Source organism: Palaemon carinicauda, chromosome 38 (genome assembly GCF_036898095.1).
Source record: "Palaemon carinicauda isolate YSFRI2023 chromosome 38, ASM3689809v2, whole genome shotgun sequence".
Lineage (NCBI taxonomy): Eukaryota > Metazoa > Arthropoda > Malacostraca > Decapoda > Palaemonidae > Palaemon > Palaemon carinicauda.
The window spans coordinates 30,729,089-30,742,776 of record NC_090762.1 but is presented as its reverse complement, the minus strand read 5'-3'; the positions used below and the strand labels follow the sequence as shown (position 1 = coordinate 30,742,776).

The window sequence follows — 13,688 nt, the reverse complement described above, 5'->3', positions numbered from 1 at the left end:
AGCTCATCACAGCTGATAATGGAATAATTGAAATGGGATGTGAAGTTAAATACAGAGTCAGTGATGTACAGCGTCTTACAACATCTGTCACATCTCCCGAACATGGACTGAGAAGTTTTGGGAAAACTGTTCTTCTAAATGTCCTTACAAAGCACACAGTGAGGTTAGTCATGATACATCTTTGGAAATGTCACTCTAATGATTGCAGAATTAAAAACAGTCCTTAGTCAACTTGTTTTTAGTGTTATTTCTAGCCTTCAAAGGTCAATTCTTATTAATCTTGGTAACACATTTTGGCTGCAAAAAGAAAATTACCATAAAGCATAAGGGCTACTAGAACTAAAGTGGTAAATATTTCTCAGAATTCAGTTGACAAGTTCACTGAATTGACAGGATGGCTTAGCTGCATAGGGTCATCTGCTTTGTTTTATTATCCAAATTTTAAAAGGCACTTAAACTGCCTATGACCCAAAAATTCACTTGACCAGTCTTCTGTTGTTGTATTTTTTTTTTTTATAATCATATGAACAATAACTTTATCGTTTATAAAACACCTTAGTTTTCCTAGGTGTTAATCTAATTTGCTTGATGTTTTTGCCTTTTAAGCTAGTTAATATTGAAAAGATATTTACTTTCATAGATTATTAGATTTTCAAAGAAAGTTTTTTGATATGAGGGGTATGGTCTATGAGGAATAAAAGCTTTATTTGTAAGCGTACAGTAAATATTTTCTTCTCAGGAGGAAGGAGACACTATTATTTTTGTAAATTAAAGCCTTGTTTTATATATAGATTTTTATGTTTGATGTTTTAGCAATATGTATCTTACTCAAAAACATCCAGTGACAATATGAACTTTCCCTATTAAATGTATATACAAATAATTAAGTAACAGAATCGTTAGTCCCTGAATAATTAGTTTATCAACCTCTTATTTCTTGCTATTTTTCAGAGGTACAGTATTCAGTATACAGTATGATGATTGGGGTTGTGTATATTTCCATTTGTCTGAAATTGTTTTTTATTTCTATAAATATTAAACTATAACTTCCATGTCATAAAATATCCTTCAGGGAGACTGAGCGTGATCGTCCCGCCATTGCTTCAAAGATTCAAAAGGAGCTCAACATGAGAGTTTTAGAATGGGGAATTGAAATTGGAGATGTATCATTGTAAGTATAAAACCTCCAAAATCAATCAGTAGAATAACCTCATAATATTTCTACAAACCTCACCTAAGGTTCACATAACTACCTACTCAAAGTCTCACCAGCACCTTGATAATACAGTAATCATAAAATTACTTTAATAGCCTCGTCTCCTTATACTTTTGTGTAAATATGGCGTTGTATGGAAATGATAGCAGCATGGGTAACCAATATTCATTTCTGTTTACTTGTTCATTACACTTTGATATTCCAGATTAAAGGAGATATTTAAGGTGTTAGTTAACTTTAGCTTAATAAGGGATGTCCTTTAATGGTTTTGAAATACTTTGGTGCATTATTTGTTCAAGTGGCTTGCTGTTAGAGGAGGCGGAGCTCTTTGCATCATGTCATGGCCAACAATGTCACTTATATCGTAGATGTTCAGAATGTGAAAAATTATGAGTATTGCATCTGCCTGGGAGCAAAAGTTGCAATGTATGGCATTTTTTGTGAACAAGTACTGTACGAATGAGACTATCATGTGATGAGCAGAATTTCCTAAGTCAAGTTAAATACTATCTACAAGTCTCAAATTAATATGCATTTGATATGAGTTGGGGTGTCTCAATGAATATTTTTTATACAATATTAACTTTTGTGTGTGTGTGTGTGGACATTCAGATTTTAAACTAGGCATGTATATAAAAATAAATTGGACATGGGTTCATAGTAATATCACATATTTTAAAAACAATATATACTTTTAATATAAACCTGAGCCCTTTAATAGGAGTATGATTTTAGGAAAACTAGAAACTGGGATGTTAAAATTTATAAAGAGGTGTCTGTACTCACTGGTGGGGGTTCGAAAGTCCATCCCTCCAGATCATGGAGTAACCACATTGACCTTCACCAAGGAGCTGTTTTAGTTCCATTGGAGGGAAGGACAGCTCAAAATTTGTGTTGAGTAATGACAGTTCCCATTAAGAGGAAAAGTCCAGGCTCTTCAGGCTAAAGATTTTGGTAGGTAGTAGGTTGACCAGGGTATCAGCCACCCGTTGAGATATTACTGCTAGATAATTATTGGGTCCTTTGACTGGCTAGTCAGTACTACTGTATATTGAATCCCTCTCTCTGGCCACGGTTAATTTTCCTTTGCCTACACATACACTGAATAGTCTGGCTTATTCTTTCCACATACTCCTCTGTCGTCATACACCTAACAACACTGAGATTGCCAAACAATTCTTCTTTGCTCAAGGGGTTAATTACTGCACTGTAATTGTTAAGTTTCTACTTTCTTCTTGGTAAAGGTAGAAGAGACTTAGTTATGATAAGAAACTTTTCTAGGAGAAGGACACTCCAAAATCGTACCATTGTTCTCTAGTTTTGGGTAGTGCCATAGCCTCTGTACCATGGTCTTCCACTGTCTGGAGTTAGAGTTCTCTTGCTTGAGGGTACACCTGGGCATTATTCTATCTTATTTTTCTTCCTCTTGTTTATTAAAGTTTTTTATAGTTTATATATGACATATGTTCAGTATGTGAGAGTCAATGAATGAGATGTGTAATCCATCTTTTGTCCACTCCTTCCATTGTCTTTTGAGAAAGAGGAAAACCCCCCCCCCCCCCACACACACACACGCACTTGTGGCAGGGGACTGCCTTCCCTAGCATCCTCTGGTTCCTCTCTTGCCCCTTCCCTTCTGGGGTGTCCATAATGGGGTCAAAAGGGCCGAATGAAATCAGCATATCTGGAGGAAGAAGCTGATAGGGTAGTGGGCTAACGTGTGGAGGTTGTGGATGTTTTCTTCAAAGGCGACTCCAGTGGAATCGATGCTTTGTTTTTCAGGATTGGCCGTTAAAGTCCCGGACTTCTTAAAAGTGACGGTACTCTGGAAAAAGGAGGCTTGGCTTGTCTTCTCCACTTTTCCCTTTACTTCCTCTGGAAGAAAGAGAGTTGAGCTCTGGCTGATTGGGCAATTTCTTAATACCAGTGCCTCGCGTTGTTCAATCTTCCTTTATTCAAAACGTTCATGTACAGTGCTACATTGTGTCGCAAGACCAGCCAAAAAAGTTACTGTATCAATCCATCGGATGGACGCATTGGCAAAGGCGATTATTGCATTTGTAGTGGTCATTATCATGTGATATAACCCTTTCCCATTGTGCCAGTCTGGGAAAATCCACATATAGGATGACCTCTATCCAGTTATCCATAAATACCACCTCAGTTGCACATACTGTTTCTACATAGTTATACTGGTTCAAGAAGTGACGCAGCCATGCAGACCCCTTCACAAAGTTTTCAACTAATATAACTTTCTTGCAAAAGTTTTCATTTCATTAATAAATTTTTTTTTTTTTTAGGGGGGGTAATTCCTATTAAAATTAATAAATCAGACTCGGTAATCTGGTTAAACTACAGCACAGCATTTCATGATGTTGAAAGACCACCCATCATTCCTAGAAGAAATAGATATGTGTGTTGTTAATGACTTATTTATAAAATGTGACCTTTATTATCAAGCTACTGCCGCTCTGTTGTTTTATAGATTATTGTTTGACAGACCTCTTATTGTGACTAAAGCTAATGGATTATATCAGTCCTCTAAAATGGCATCTGTCTAATCTCTTCTTCTTTGATGTAAAAAATAATGTATTTTCATTGTAACTACTGTCCATATTGTCATGCAAGAGGCATTCAAATACAGTACTGTACCATAAATATATTTATGAATAACTAATGTATTGTGATTTTGTTAAGCCTTTGAGCATCATGACATCATTTATCTGTATTTTTAATGTTTCTATCACATGTTAGCTAGGGAATAATTACCTTTATATTGCAAGGTAAGGTACATTAAAGCGCAAAACTCATCAAACCACCTCGTTTGAAAGTGGAGACGTAGTGAAGCTAGGTGCAATTCTCTGATATTCTTAAATGATTTTGGATATTATTAGTACACTATTTTGTTTCCCATCTTATAAAATGACAATAATACATTGTGCTTGATTCCATTAGTACTGTATTTCATCTGGAACAAAGACTTCTTTATCATTTGATGAAATGAGAATTGTTTCAATAATGAAACCACATTTTTTGAAATATTAGAGTTCTTTTGTCTACCACTATCCAGTTGTACATGACTTTTTTTATAAATCATGTACAACTGGATAGTGGTAGACAAAAGAAAGCCATTTCTTTAAATTAATAGACATTAAATACCAAATATTGATAAACAAATTCTTTATTTTTTATGCTAAACTAAAATATTTTACTATAGTATATGTTCTCAAAGCATGGGCTTTCTGAATACAAAAATTGAACACGAGAGTTTATTATCGATAAGTTCAATAAGCTCGCACATTGAGCCGGGAGCATATTACAAGTGAATCTTTGGGAAAATTTATGGAAATAATTAACTCTTGTATTGTACTGAGGTAGCTTATGTTTTACAACTGTCTCTGTCTCTCTCTCCAACTCCAGGAGTAATGTAAACATTTTGAAAGAAGCAGAACCAAATAATCCACTAAAGCCAATCATGAACTGCTTTGGGGGTGGTGGTGGAGATGTCATGGTTCCTCCAGCTGCTGCCAGTAAAACAGGAGGGTCTGCAATGTTCAATATGGATTTTTCTTTTTTGGGAGCTGCCACATCTAAGAAAAAGTCTGAAAATATTGGTGAGTATATGAATGGTAATTAGAGTAATTTTGATATAAATGTTTGTAGGTTGCAGAAAACTGGTGTCCCTTTGGAGTTTTGGTTTGTAGAAGTAACTTTTTAATTATGCACGGCCTTCAAAACATGCATTTATGGCACTTACTGTTTGCGCAAAATTTCCCACCCATAATGATAGCTCTGTATATGTTACACAAAGCACCATCTTAAGATTAAAAATAATAAAAATATATTGTGCTTCATGTATATTTACATGAAAATTGCTTCTAACACATGTTTCTTTTCAAAGATATTCCCAAGTTTCCTGTACTGAGCAACTACAGATAAATACCTTTGTTATAACAAATCCACTACTAATGATAGCCATTCCCTGTGCGGCAATATTGTCTGTTACGACAGTTCCTCTTTAAAGAAGGGGGTTTTCATTAAGGAAAAACCTATTTTTTGGGGGAGGTGATGTCTGGTCGCCAAGGTTTTGACTGTAAAAGGCTAAAATAGGGAATCCAATTTACAAAATAAATATGGTTTCCCTTCCTCTAGTCACTAGTGCCAGTATTTCAAAGTGCAGGTAACAAGCTCAAACTCGGTGTCTAAGGGAAAACCATGGAGTAAGGCTCTATTGAACCTGTCACAGCACCTCCAATACTGGAAGTCATCTGGCACCCAATGACATGTCATCAGCAAGAACCAATACTAATAGTGGATACAATACTAACTGTGTTCTAGTTTGTGCTTAACCACCATCTTCTAAACTTGGAGTGAGACTCAAATATTCCCCTTCCCTACATGAGGCTATGGAGCAGAAAAGATCATGGAGACCACATAGGAATTTTGAATAAGGAAAAATCTATTTCTGGGCGAGGAACCTGTGTCGCCTAGTGAAATGCTCCTTTAAGTACCATTTCTAAGGCATAAATATTGCTAAATATACCAGAGAAAAAAGGAATGCATGGAATGGCAGGAATTAACCCAGCTCGCTCACTCAAAGAGTGTCGGTATAGTTACTGGGGCATGATAGAACCACGCCCACAGGTCCCACACCAGTTAGACCTCTCCTTCATCAACATCCCCTACTACAACTATCCTCCCTTCACCCCTGCACCTCCCCACCCTACTACCTATACCAGAGCAATAATTGAGTAGACTTTTGAATATCATAAAGAATAAATCCCTAAAACCAACCAAATACCCAAATCATACATTTAAGGTTGAGAAGAAACACTAACTAGTCTGATTCATTTGAGAAAAAAATACAGAGAAAAAGCTCAATGTCCATAATTCTGCTACTGCTGAGGGACCTAGTTGATGGAGCCCCTATAATATCTGATTTCCCCTCGTAGGTGCCATAAACGAGCCGTGTACCATGTATACATTTGTACTGCTTGGATTTTTTCCAGATAGTATTTTATCAGTACCATATGCCCAGACTAACCTATAGAACTCTGAACATCCTGAAAGGGATATAAGCAAAAAAAGGCCAATGAGGAAGCAATTTTTTTTTCATAACGTGGGTTTTTGGGATGGAGAGAGGATCAGTTTTTTTTATAAGGATCAAAACTTAGAAAAGCTAATAATTAACTTGAACAGGGGCCAAATAAATCGTAATACTTATAGAGTTGACAAGATACAAAAAACTTGAGCACCTCCATTCTCTCTAGCAGTAAATAGTGTCATACGCCATATCGAAATCGATCACATAAACAATCAAAACGAAATACCAAAATTTATCTTGAACAGTAAAATATCACTTTATTACGCTAATGCTGTCACTAAGAGTAGTGGTTACCTAAACCAGAACTTGATTCCTGTTACTCAACTTACCACTATGGGTGTATGGTTGAATGATCAACAGGAAGATGGTGGCTGAGTAAAACTAGAAAATATGATGTAATGATTTCAGTATGCAGTAATATTGGTTCTCAGTGATTACGTGTCATCTGTTGCCAAACAAATTTCCACATTGGAGGTGCTGTGACAGATTCAATAGAGCCTGGATAGATGGTTTTCCCTTATAAATACCGAGTCCATGCCTTGTACGTTGAAACACTGGCCCTATAGTATTGGAGACAATATTTCTTTGGTATGTTATGTAGTACTTGATTCCCTGTCATAGCTGGTAACAGAAAAGTCCTTTAGAAATGAACAACATCCTAACAACAAAAATACCCATCAAATATTTCAAATACTTTAATTTAATTCATACTGTACAAACTCATGAGTTACAGTATGATGTATGCTGGGTACTACAGTGATGACCATTTCCTTTTTTCTTTCAAGAGCTGTGGTACAGAAACTGACTCCTTATAAGTAAGGAATTAGAGTGAAAAAATAGATTTTGTCTCCAAAAATTTAATTTACTCCTACATGTATGCAAACCACTCATCCATTAAGATAGGGAATGTCTTACGTAAAGCTGGAATGCTATTGAATTTGTTAACTATGTACAATAGTTAATGACAGATGGTGCGCGGGAGAGTAGCCCCACCCACCGCCTATTGGAGACTTCCATTTTGTCTCCAGGCACAACAGGTATGGACATAGTGTTGTGAACTATCCAAAAGCTTGGATTTTTCTTTTACTTTTGAGAGAGTGAATGATGGCGGTTATTGCTGTATGATGGATGTGAATAAGCAAGAAATTCATTCTTGGTTGGGAAAAGGTGGATGCTGCAATATGTTCATGGCTTAACTAGCTGTTGATCAATACTCTCTGTACTTCTTGTATGGGGGTATGATTTTTCGCAGTTATCCAAGTGGGCAGAATGCATGTCATGGCTTCCTATTCAGTGGTAGGTATATGCTTTGAAAGGGGAGAAGAGAGCTAAGCCTTGCGAGTGTCAGTTTGGCACAGCCCAGGAAGTCACCGAGGAATTCTTTTACCAGTTTCTTTCCCTCATAGAGTGCAAGTGCTGCTGTGGCTTCGATGCACATACCCCTGACTTGGTCCCAGGGGAGTATGCGGCAGGAACGAGGAGATCTCGGAACTGAGTCAGCGGGTTTTTCAGGCTCTAGTGGTGTGTGGAGTTTCCCCAGTGATTGCCACACCCCAACAAAGCTTGAAACCTCTTCTTCTGGTGTTGTAAAGACCGCTGACAATGTGTTTGACCTACGAAAAAAAGGCTTGGGTGGACCTCCTTAGGTGTAGCAGGCAGACCTTTTATGTCTGTAGAGGGAACGAGGGAACTGAGAAGAAAGGCTACATTATCTCCAAGTCCCCAGTGTCAATGTCTCCTGTGATTAAAGGTGTTGGTGATGTGACCCCAGTGGTGATTCCCTCTTTGGTCCCCAAGCCCAAAAGGACTGTTACAGTCAACGCCCCAGTACGTGGGCCAGTGTCTGTAGGCAAGAAGGCTCCAGCACAAGTTGGTGGCGTAAGTTAGCTCTAGAACCAAAATTATAAGTATGCATTGCCTAGGTGACTGGTGTAACCCCCGTTGTCCCTCCTGATCCTGTCACTTCTGTGTCTTCTACCCCAATCCCTGTGCTGTGCATCTGGGACCCGTAGCTCCATCCTGCGGTGTGCCTTTGATCCAGCCCCTGTATCTGTGTTGCAAGGCCCAGTGAGATTGCCTACCGCTTTACTGTTAAGTGTTTCCCAGATTTGTGGTTCCAGTTGGAGCAACCTGTGTGGTTATTCCCCAGGGGGAAGGGGTCGTCATCGATGATCACTCAAACCTAGACTCCTCTGCTTGCAGAGCCTGAGGTGAGGATTGGTAAGTGGAAGAAATATGCGAGTTCTTCTTCCTTCTCCAACTCCTTATCACCCTCTTTGTCTTTCAACATTGTGTCCTCTATGTTTTTCAACTCTTATTCTAACACTATTTCTAATTAGAAGAAGAAGAGGAAGAAGTTGAAAAAGTCTAGGAAGGCTACTTGTAGCTATAAGGAAAGGGCTCCTTACAGCATCACTTTTTCCTCTCCTTTTGGGAGAGAGGGGGGTGGATGACATCCGAATTCCCAGCTCACCCAGTGTATTGTCTCCTGCCAGAGCTGGTGCACAGGGCCAGGGTGGGTTCTTAGCCCCGTACCAAAGCCCTCTAGGAGTACAGCCAGGGTTTCTTTGACTACCCTTGTAGCTAAACATGGCAGATGCAGTGACGACCTGTTGGAGGAGCTTCGGCGCCCTCCTTCACTTTTCTTAACCGAAACGTGGACTGCTTCTTCCTTCTTAGTCATGATACTTCAGTATCCCATATTGAAAAGATTGCACTGATCAGGGCTGTCATTGTATGCTTGTGTGCAGCCAATCACGACAAGCCAGTGGTGGAGGGGCCACGACCACCTTCCAGGTAGGGTATGAGGGTACTCGAGATTTGTCTGCCAATAATAATAACTATTATTACTAGTTAAGCTACAACCCTAGTTGGAAAAGCAGGATGCTATAAGCCCAAGGGCTTCAACAGGGAAAAGTAACCCAGTGAGGAAAGGAAATAAAAAAACTTTTAAGAGAAGTACTGAACAATTGATATAAAACATTTTAAGAACAGTAATAGCATCAAAATATTTATTTCATATATATAAAAATAAAGAGAGAAAAATACACAGACTCTGCTAAAAGGTCTGGTAAAGTTTTCCAACCAAAACATAAAACTCTCTTTTAAAAACAATACAGTCACAAAACATATGTAGGATGGTTAAAAGTATCACACTTGCTGCACTTGGGAACTATTTCATGAGGTGTGCAATAGGTCAATTTTGCATAACCAATATCCAGTCTTGCTAAAATTACTTCCATCATCTTACCTCTGTAGTATGATGATTCCCATGGAGAAAAAGATTGATTTTAATTATTTTGATTTATTTTCATTATTCCTCATGAAGGGGTGGAGTGCACACCTGGGTGACCTAGATGTCTCAGGAGTGCGATCAGAAGATGAGAATCATTTGCACATCAGCATCTTAGAAATTCAATCAGCGTTTCTAGCACTGCAAACAAGCACTCGGTAGTGATGATGAGTGACAACAACTTTGTAGTAGCTTATGTCAACAAATAAGGGTGCACAGTTTTGCAGCCCCTTTGCAAGGTGACAAAACAGATGCACATCTGGTTGATGTTCCATGCAGTAGGGTTTTCAGCCAGGCAAGAAGACTGAAATAGCAGATGCACTTAGTTGCCAGGGGTAGATTGTAGTATAGGAGTGCAAAGCAGAAAGGTTTCTTGCTCTGTGGGGTTCTCTAGGGATCAACCTGTTTGCCAAACATGAAATTCCCTGTGTTTAGCTCTTCTATTCTAGACTCATGGGCTGTGTTCAAAGATGCTTCCAACATCCATGGGATCACCTGGATGCCGAGGGCTTTCTTCCATTCACCCTGACCTGCCAGCTGACCAACCAAGTGTTGATTATGGTAGGCCTCAAGATGACCTTGGTGGTTCCCAGATGGCTACATTCCAAGTGGTATCCCAATCAGTTAGCACTTCTTGTCAAGATCTTCAGAGAATTATCTTAAAGGTCTACACTTTTCTGTCAGCTTCATCTTCAGAGTTACCACCAATCCATGAATTCACTGGAATTTCATGGTTGGAGACTATCCAGCATCTCCGAGCGAAAGACTTTCTGTGAAGCACTGCACTGATTTCGGGATACCTATGATGGTCCTCTATAGCTGGATAACTAGGAAAATGGGCCATTTTCTGTGATTGGTACCATAGAAGGGATACTTTTCCAGTTGGAGCATCTCAGGCACTGATCGTCGATTTCCTCGTCTTCCTTTGCCAAGAGAAGCACCTGTCAGTCGCAACTATCGCAGGCTACCACTTAACCTTGAGTATGGTCTTTTGACTGAATGATATAGACCTCTTAACTTCATTGTGGGAGTTGTCTATGCTCATGAGAAGCTTCGAGCAGTCTTGCCCACCTCTGAACCTGTCCCCAGAGTGGGGCATGACCCTGGTTCTCAAGATTCTTACACATACCCCATTTGAGCCTTTGAGAAGGTCATTAGACAGTGAGCTGGATCTCAAGACTGTCTTTTTGCTAGCCCTAGCAATGACGAAGAGAATAGATGAGTTACAGTCTCTCTTATTTAGTCACCCTTGACAAGGGGTGGAAGATCTCCTTCAGTTTTGTGCCAGAGTTTGGAGCCAAAACTCAGAACCTGTCAGCCTCCCTCTCTACTCAAAGAGTTGGGTGGCAATTGGAAGGAACTGTTTTTGTGCCCTGTCAGGGCTCTGTGGTGCTATCTAAAGAGGAACCGACACCTCAAGCCTAAGTTTCAGTGCCTCTTCCTTAGCATTGGTAGACCCAAGAGAAAGCTGTGGAACAATGATCTCTTTCTGTAAATCCAGAGTACACCTTGACATCTGAGAGGGTCAGTTAGGACCAGGGCTGACGTAGTCAAGAGGTATAGGCCCCACCCTAGAAATTAAGAGGAATCTTGCACCCAGCCAGGTGTTGAAGGCTATGGTGTAAAAGCCTCACAGTTTTCTCAGCCTTTTACTTACGGGAGTATATCCACAAGTCCTTTGACAATTTTGTTCTTGGTCCTGTGGTGGCTGCTCAAGTAGTTGTGTAGCCAGCCCAGCTCCCCGATTGAACAAGAAGCAGGATGCCTAAGGTAACGTGTAGATGCAAGTCAGGAATGAATGGTAGAATGATTAGCTCTTCTCCTTCATTTTTCCTTCCCATCCCTTGAGGATGTAGCTGTCGAACTGTTACTCACTGGATCTGACTTGATGCTGGTCAGGTACACTTCGGAGCTCCATTATTTAGAATCTAAAGAAGTATCTCCCCATCATCTCTAGACGAGGGGGAGGATGGTGGAACATATACCAATGCACTGATCATTATACACCAGGTATATCATCCTCGACTGATATCTCCTCTGGGGGAAGGGATGCCTTCTTTGAACACTCGTAGTACTAATCTTCTTAGTATAGGCTTAGTATCAGAATATTCATCCCTTTGATGGACAGATGAGGGTTGCTGGAGTCATTTCCTTTTATTCAGTATGGTACTATGCCGGCTAACATTTCCAGGAAGAAAAAGAACCAGCCAGTTCAGTTTTATGAGAGACTTCTTGCCCATCAATCAGTGAGTCTCCCTATTTGAAAGGATGAAAGGTTTGTACAGTATATGTTTAGGGACAAATAACAAATTTTAAAAGTAATTTGTAATTTTTCTAGGTATACAAACCTAGTTCTAGATGATATTTTTATTTATACTAACACATCAATGGATAGAAATCTTACTAAACAATGATTTTCTTGAAACCACAGAAAGTGCACCATTTTGTATACCTCTTTAAATAGCTCTTGTTATTACATTGTTGACTGATGTAGTCAAGTCTCATATTTATCTCTTACACCTAGTCATTCATTAGTTTTTATTAAACTACTTTCACTGGTTTCCTTTGCATGCTGCTTGCTTGTTTTAATAAGCATTGTGCATTTGATAGTTGAGTAGATTAGCCTTAATTTTTATAATCCAAAAATTATTTTTATAAATCTTTTAGCTACCCTTCTGGAGAAAATATTTTCCTTCTTGTTTCATTTTACCTAAGGAGTTTTAAAATATACCATATATCACAGGTGCTTTACTCTAGATTGCTTAGCTCATTTATCCTGAATGTTTTTTTTTCTTTTAAGAACTAGATGTAGGTGTTTGAAGTGGCATGTTTTCAGTGGAACCTTTCTTTGTGGAAATTTAAAATGAGAATCAGACAAAACTGGGTTTTTTAACATTTCTCATGCTTGAATAGCAACTTGTAGGTTTTGTAATTCTGTCCATAGTGCTGTGTTATCAAGTTGGAGGGTAAGACTTCTTTACTGGTGTTTTACAGCACTATAAGTTAACAGTACAGTATTATTGATTAGAGGGAAATGGCTAAAGAAAAAAATAATTATTTATTGGAGTCCATATTGAATTGTATACAATATAAAGGAATAGTTTAGTATGTATTTTACCGTGTATGTGTGATTTACAATTTTTTTTGGAAAGTTAAGATATGATCATATGTCTGCTAATTGTACATTTTTATAAGCATTTCAGAGTTTGTAGTAACCCTAGCTTTCCTTGTGGTATGTAATTGGTTTGTGGTTTCATCGTACTCATTATTTTGGTATTTAGAATCTTCATTCATGATGAATTTTGCTGGTAATTTGATTCATGCAAGTAAACTAGATTATTTTACTTGTAACTGCCAGATATTTGCGTGTTTTGGTTCTATTGCTTTTATGTAGTGAATACAATGTTTTAGTTTGGTATTTTTGTCCTTGAATATTTTTTGACTGCCCTTCTTAAATACTACCAATGAGGAGTTTATTAATAGAATACTATGTGATTCATATTTTGTATCCACTGTACTATCTCTTTAGTTTGAAATTAAAGTACAGTACTTTTAACCAATTACAAGGTACAGTATTTCTGTTAGTATTTATTGTATAACAGACATTTCTATCTTTAGCTAAAAAGAAATATTGAATTTATATACAGAACAGTACTGTATTAGCTTTTCAAAAGTTTTCAGTGCATTCCAATTTTCCATGGCTGGTACTAGTACAGTATTAGCTAATGCAACAAGATTTGTCCTTGGAGCTTTTAATATATAAAATTCAGAAATTGTGTTATATTTTTACAAGATAATAAAGGAAGTCTCACACCAAATTAATCAAATCATTAAGAAAATTAGAATCATGAGGAAATCTAATTCACTTTATTTATATTTTATATAAAGTATATTTGCTCCTACACAGATACAAAGCCTTGTTCTTTACATAGGAGAATGATAACAGCAAAGCTGAATACAGTAGTAAGAATTTTAATGAGATGTCAACAACTGGCCGGTAATTACCAGCCAATAGCAGGGAAGCACCGGGCCCCCTTTGGCTCACTTGCAATCCACTTTGAAAGCAGCATGTTTTT

At 38.1% G+C, this 13,688-nt stretch overlaps 1 protein-coding gene across 4 annotated transcripts in view; it reads left to right on the top strand.

The window, feature by feature from the left end:
* Nucleotides 1-13,688, top strand: part of LOC137630519 (stomatin-like protein 1) — a 122,533-nt gene that overhangs the window by 34,544 nt on the left and 74,301 nt on the right. For all 4 annotated transcript variants that reach the window (XM_068362032.1, XM_068362033.1, XM_068362031.1 and 1 more), the window contains exons 4-6: nt 3-163; nt 1,073-1,171; nt 4,637-4,830. In XM_068362032.1, the coding sequence (XP_068218133.1) occupies nt 3-163; nt 1,073-1,171; nt 4,637-4,830 (454 nt within the window). The remainder of the gene's footprint in view (nt 1-2; nt 164-1,072; nt 1,172-4,636; nt 4,831-13,688) is intronic.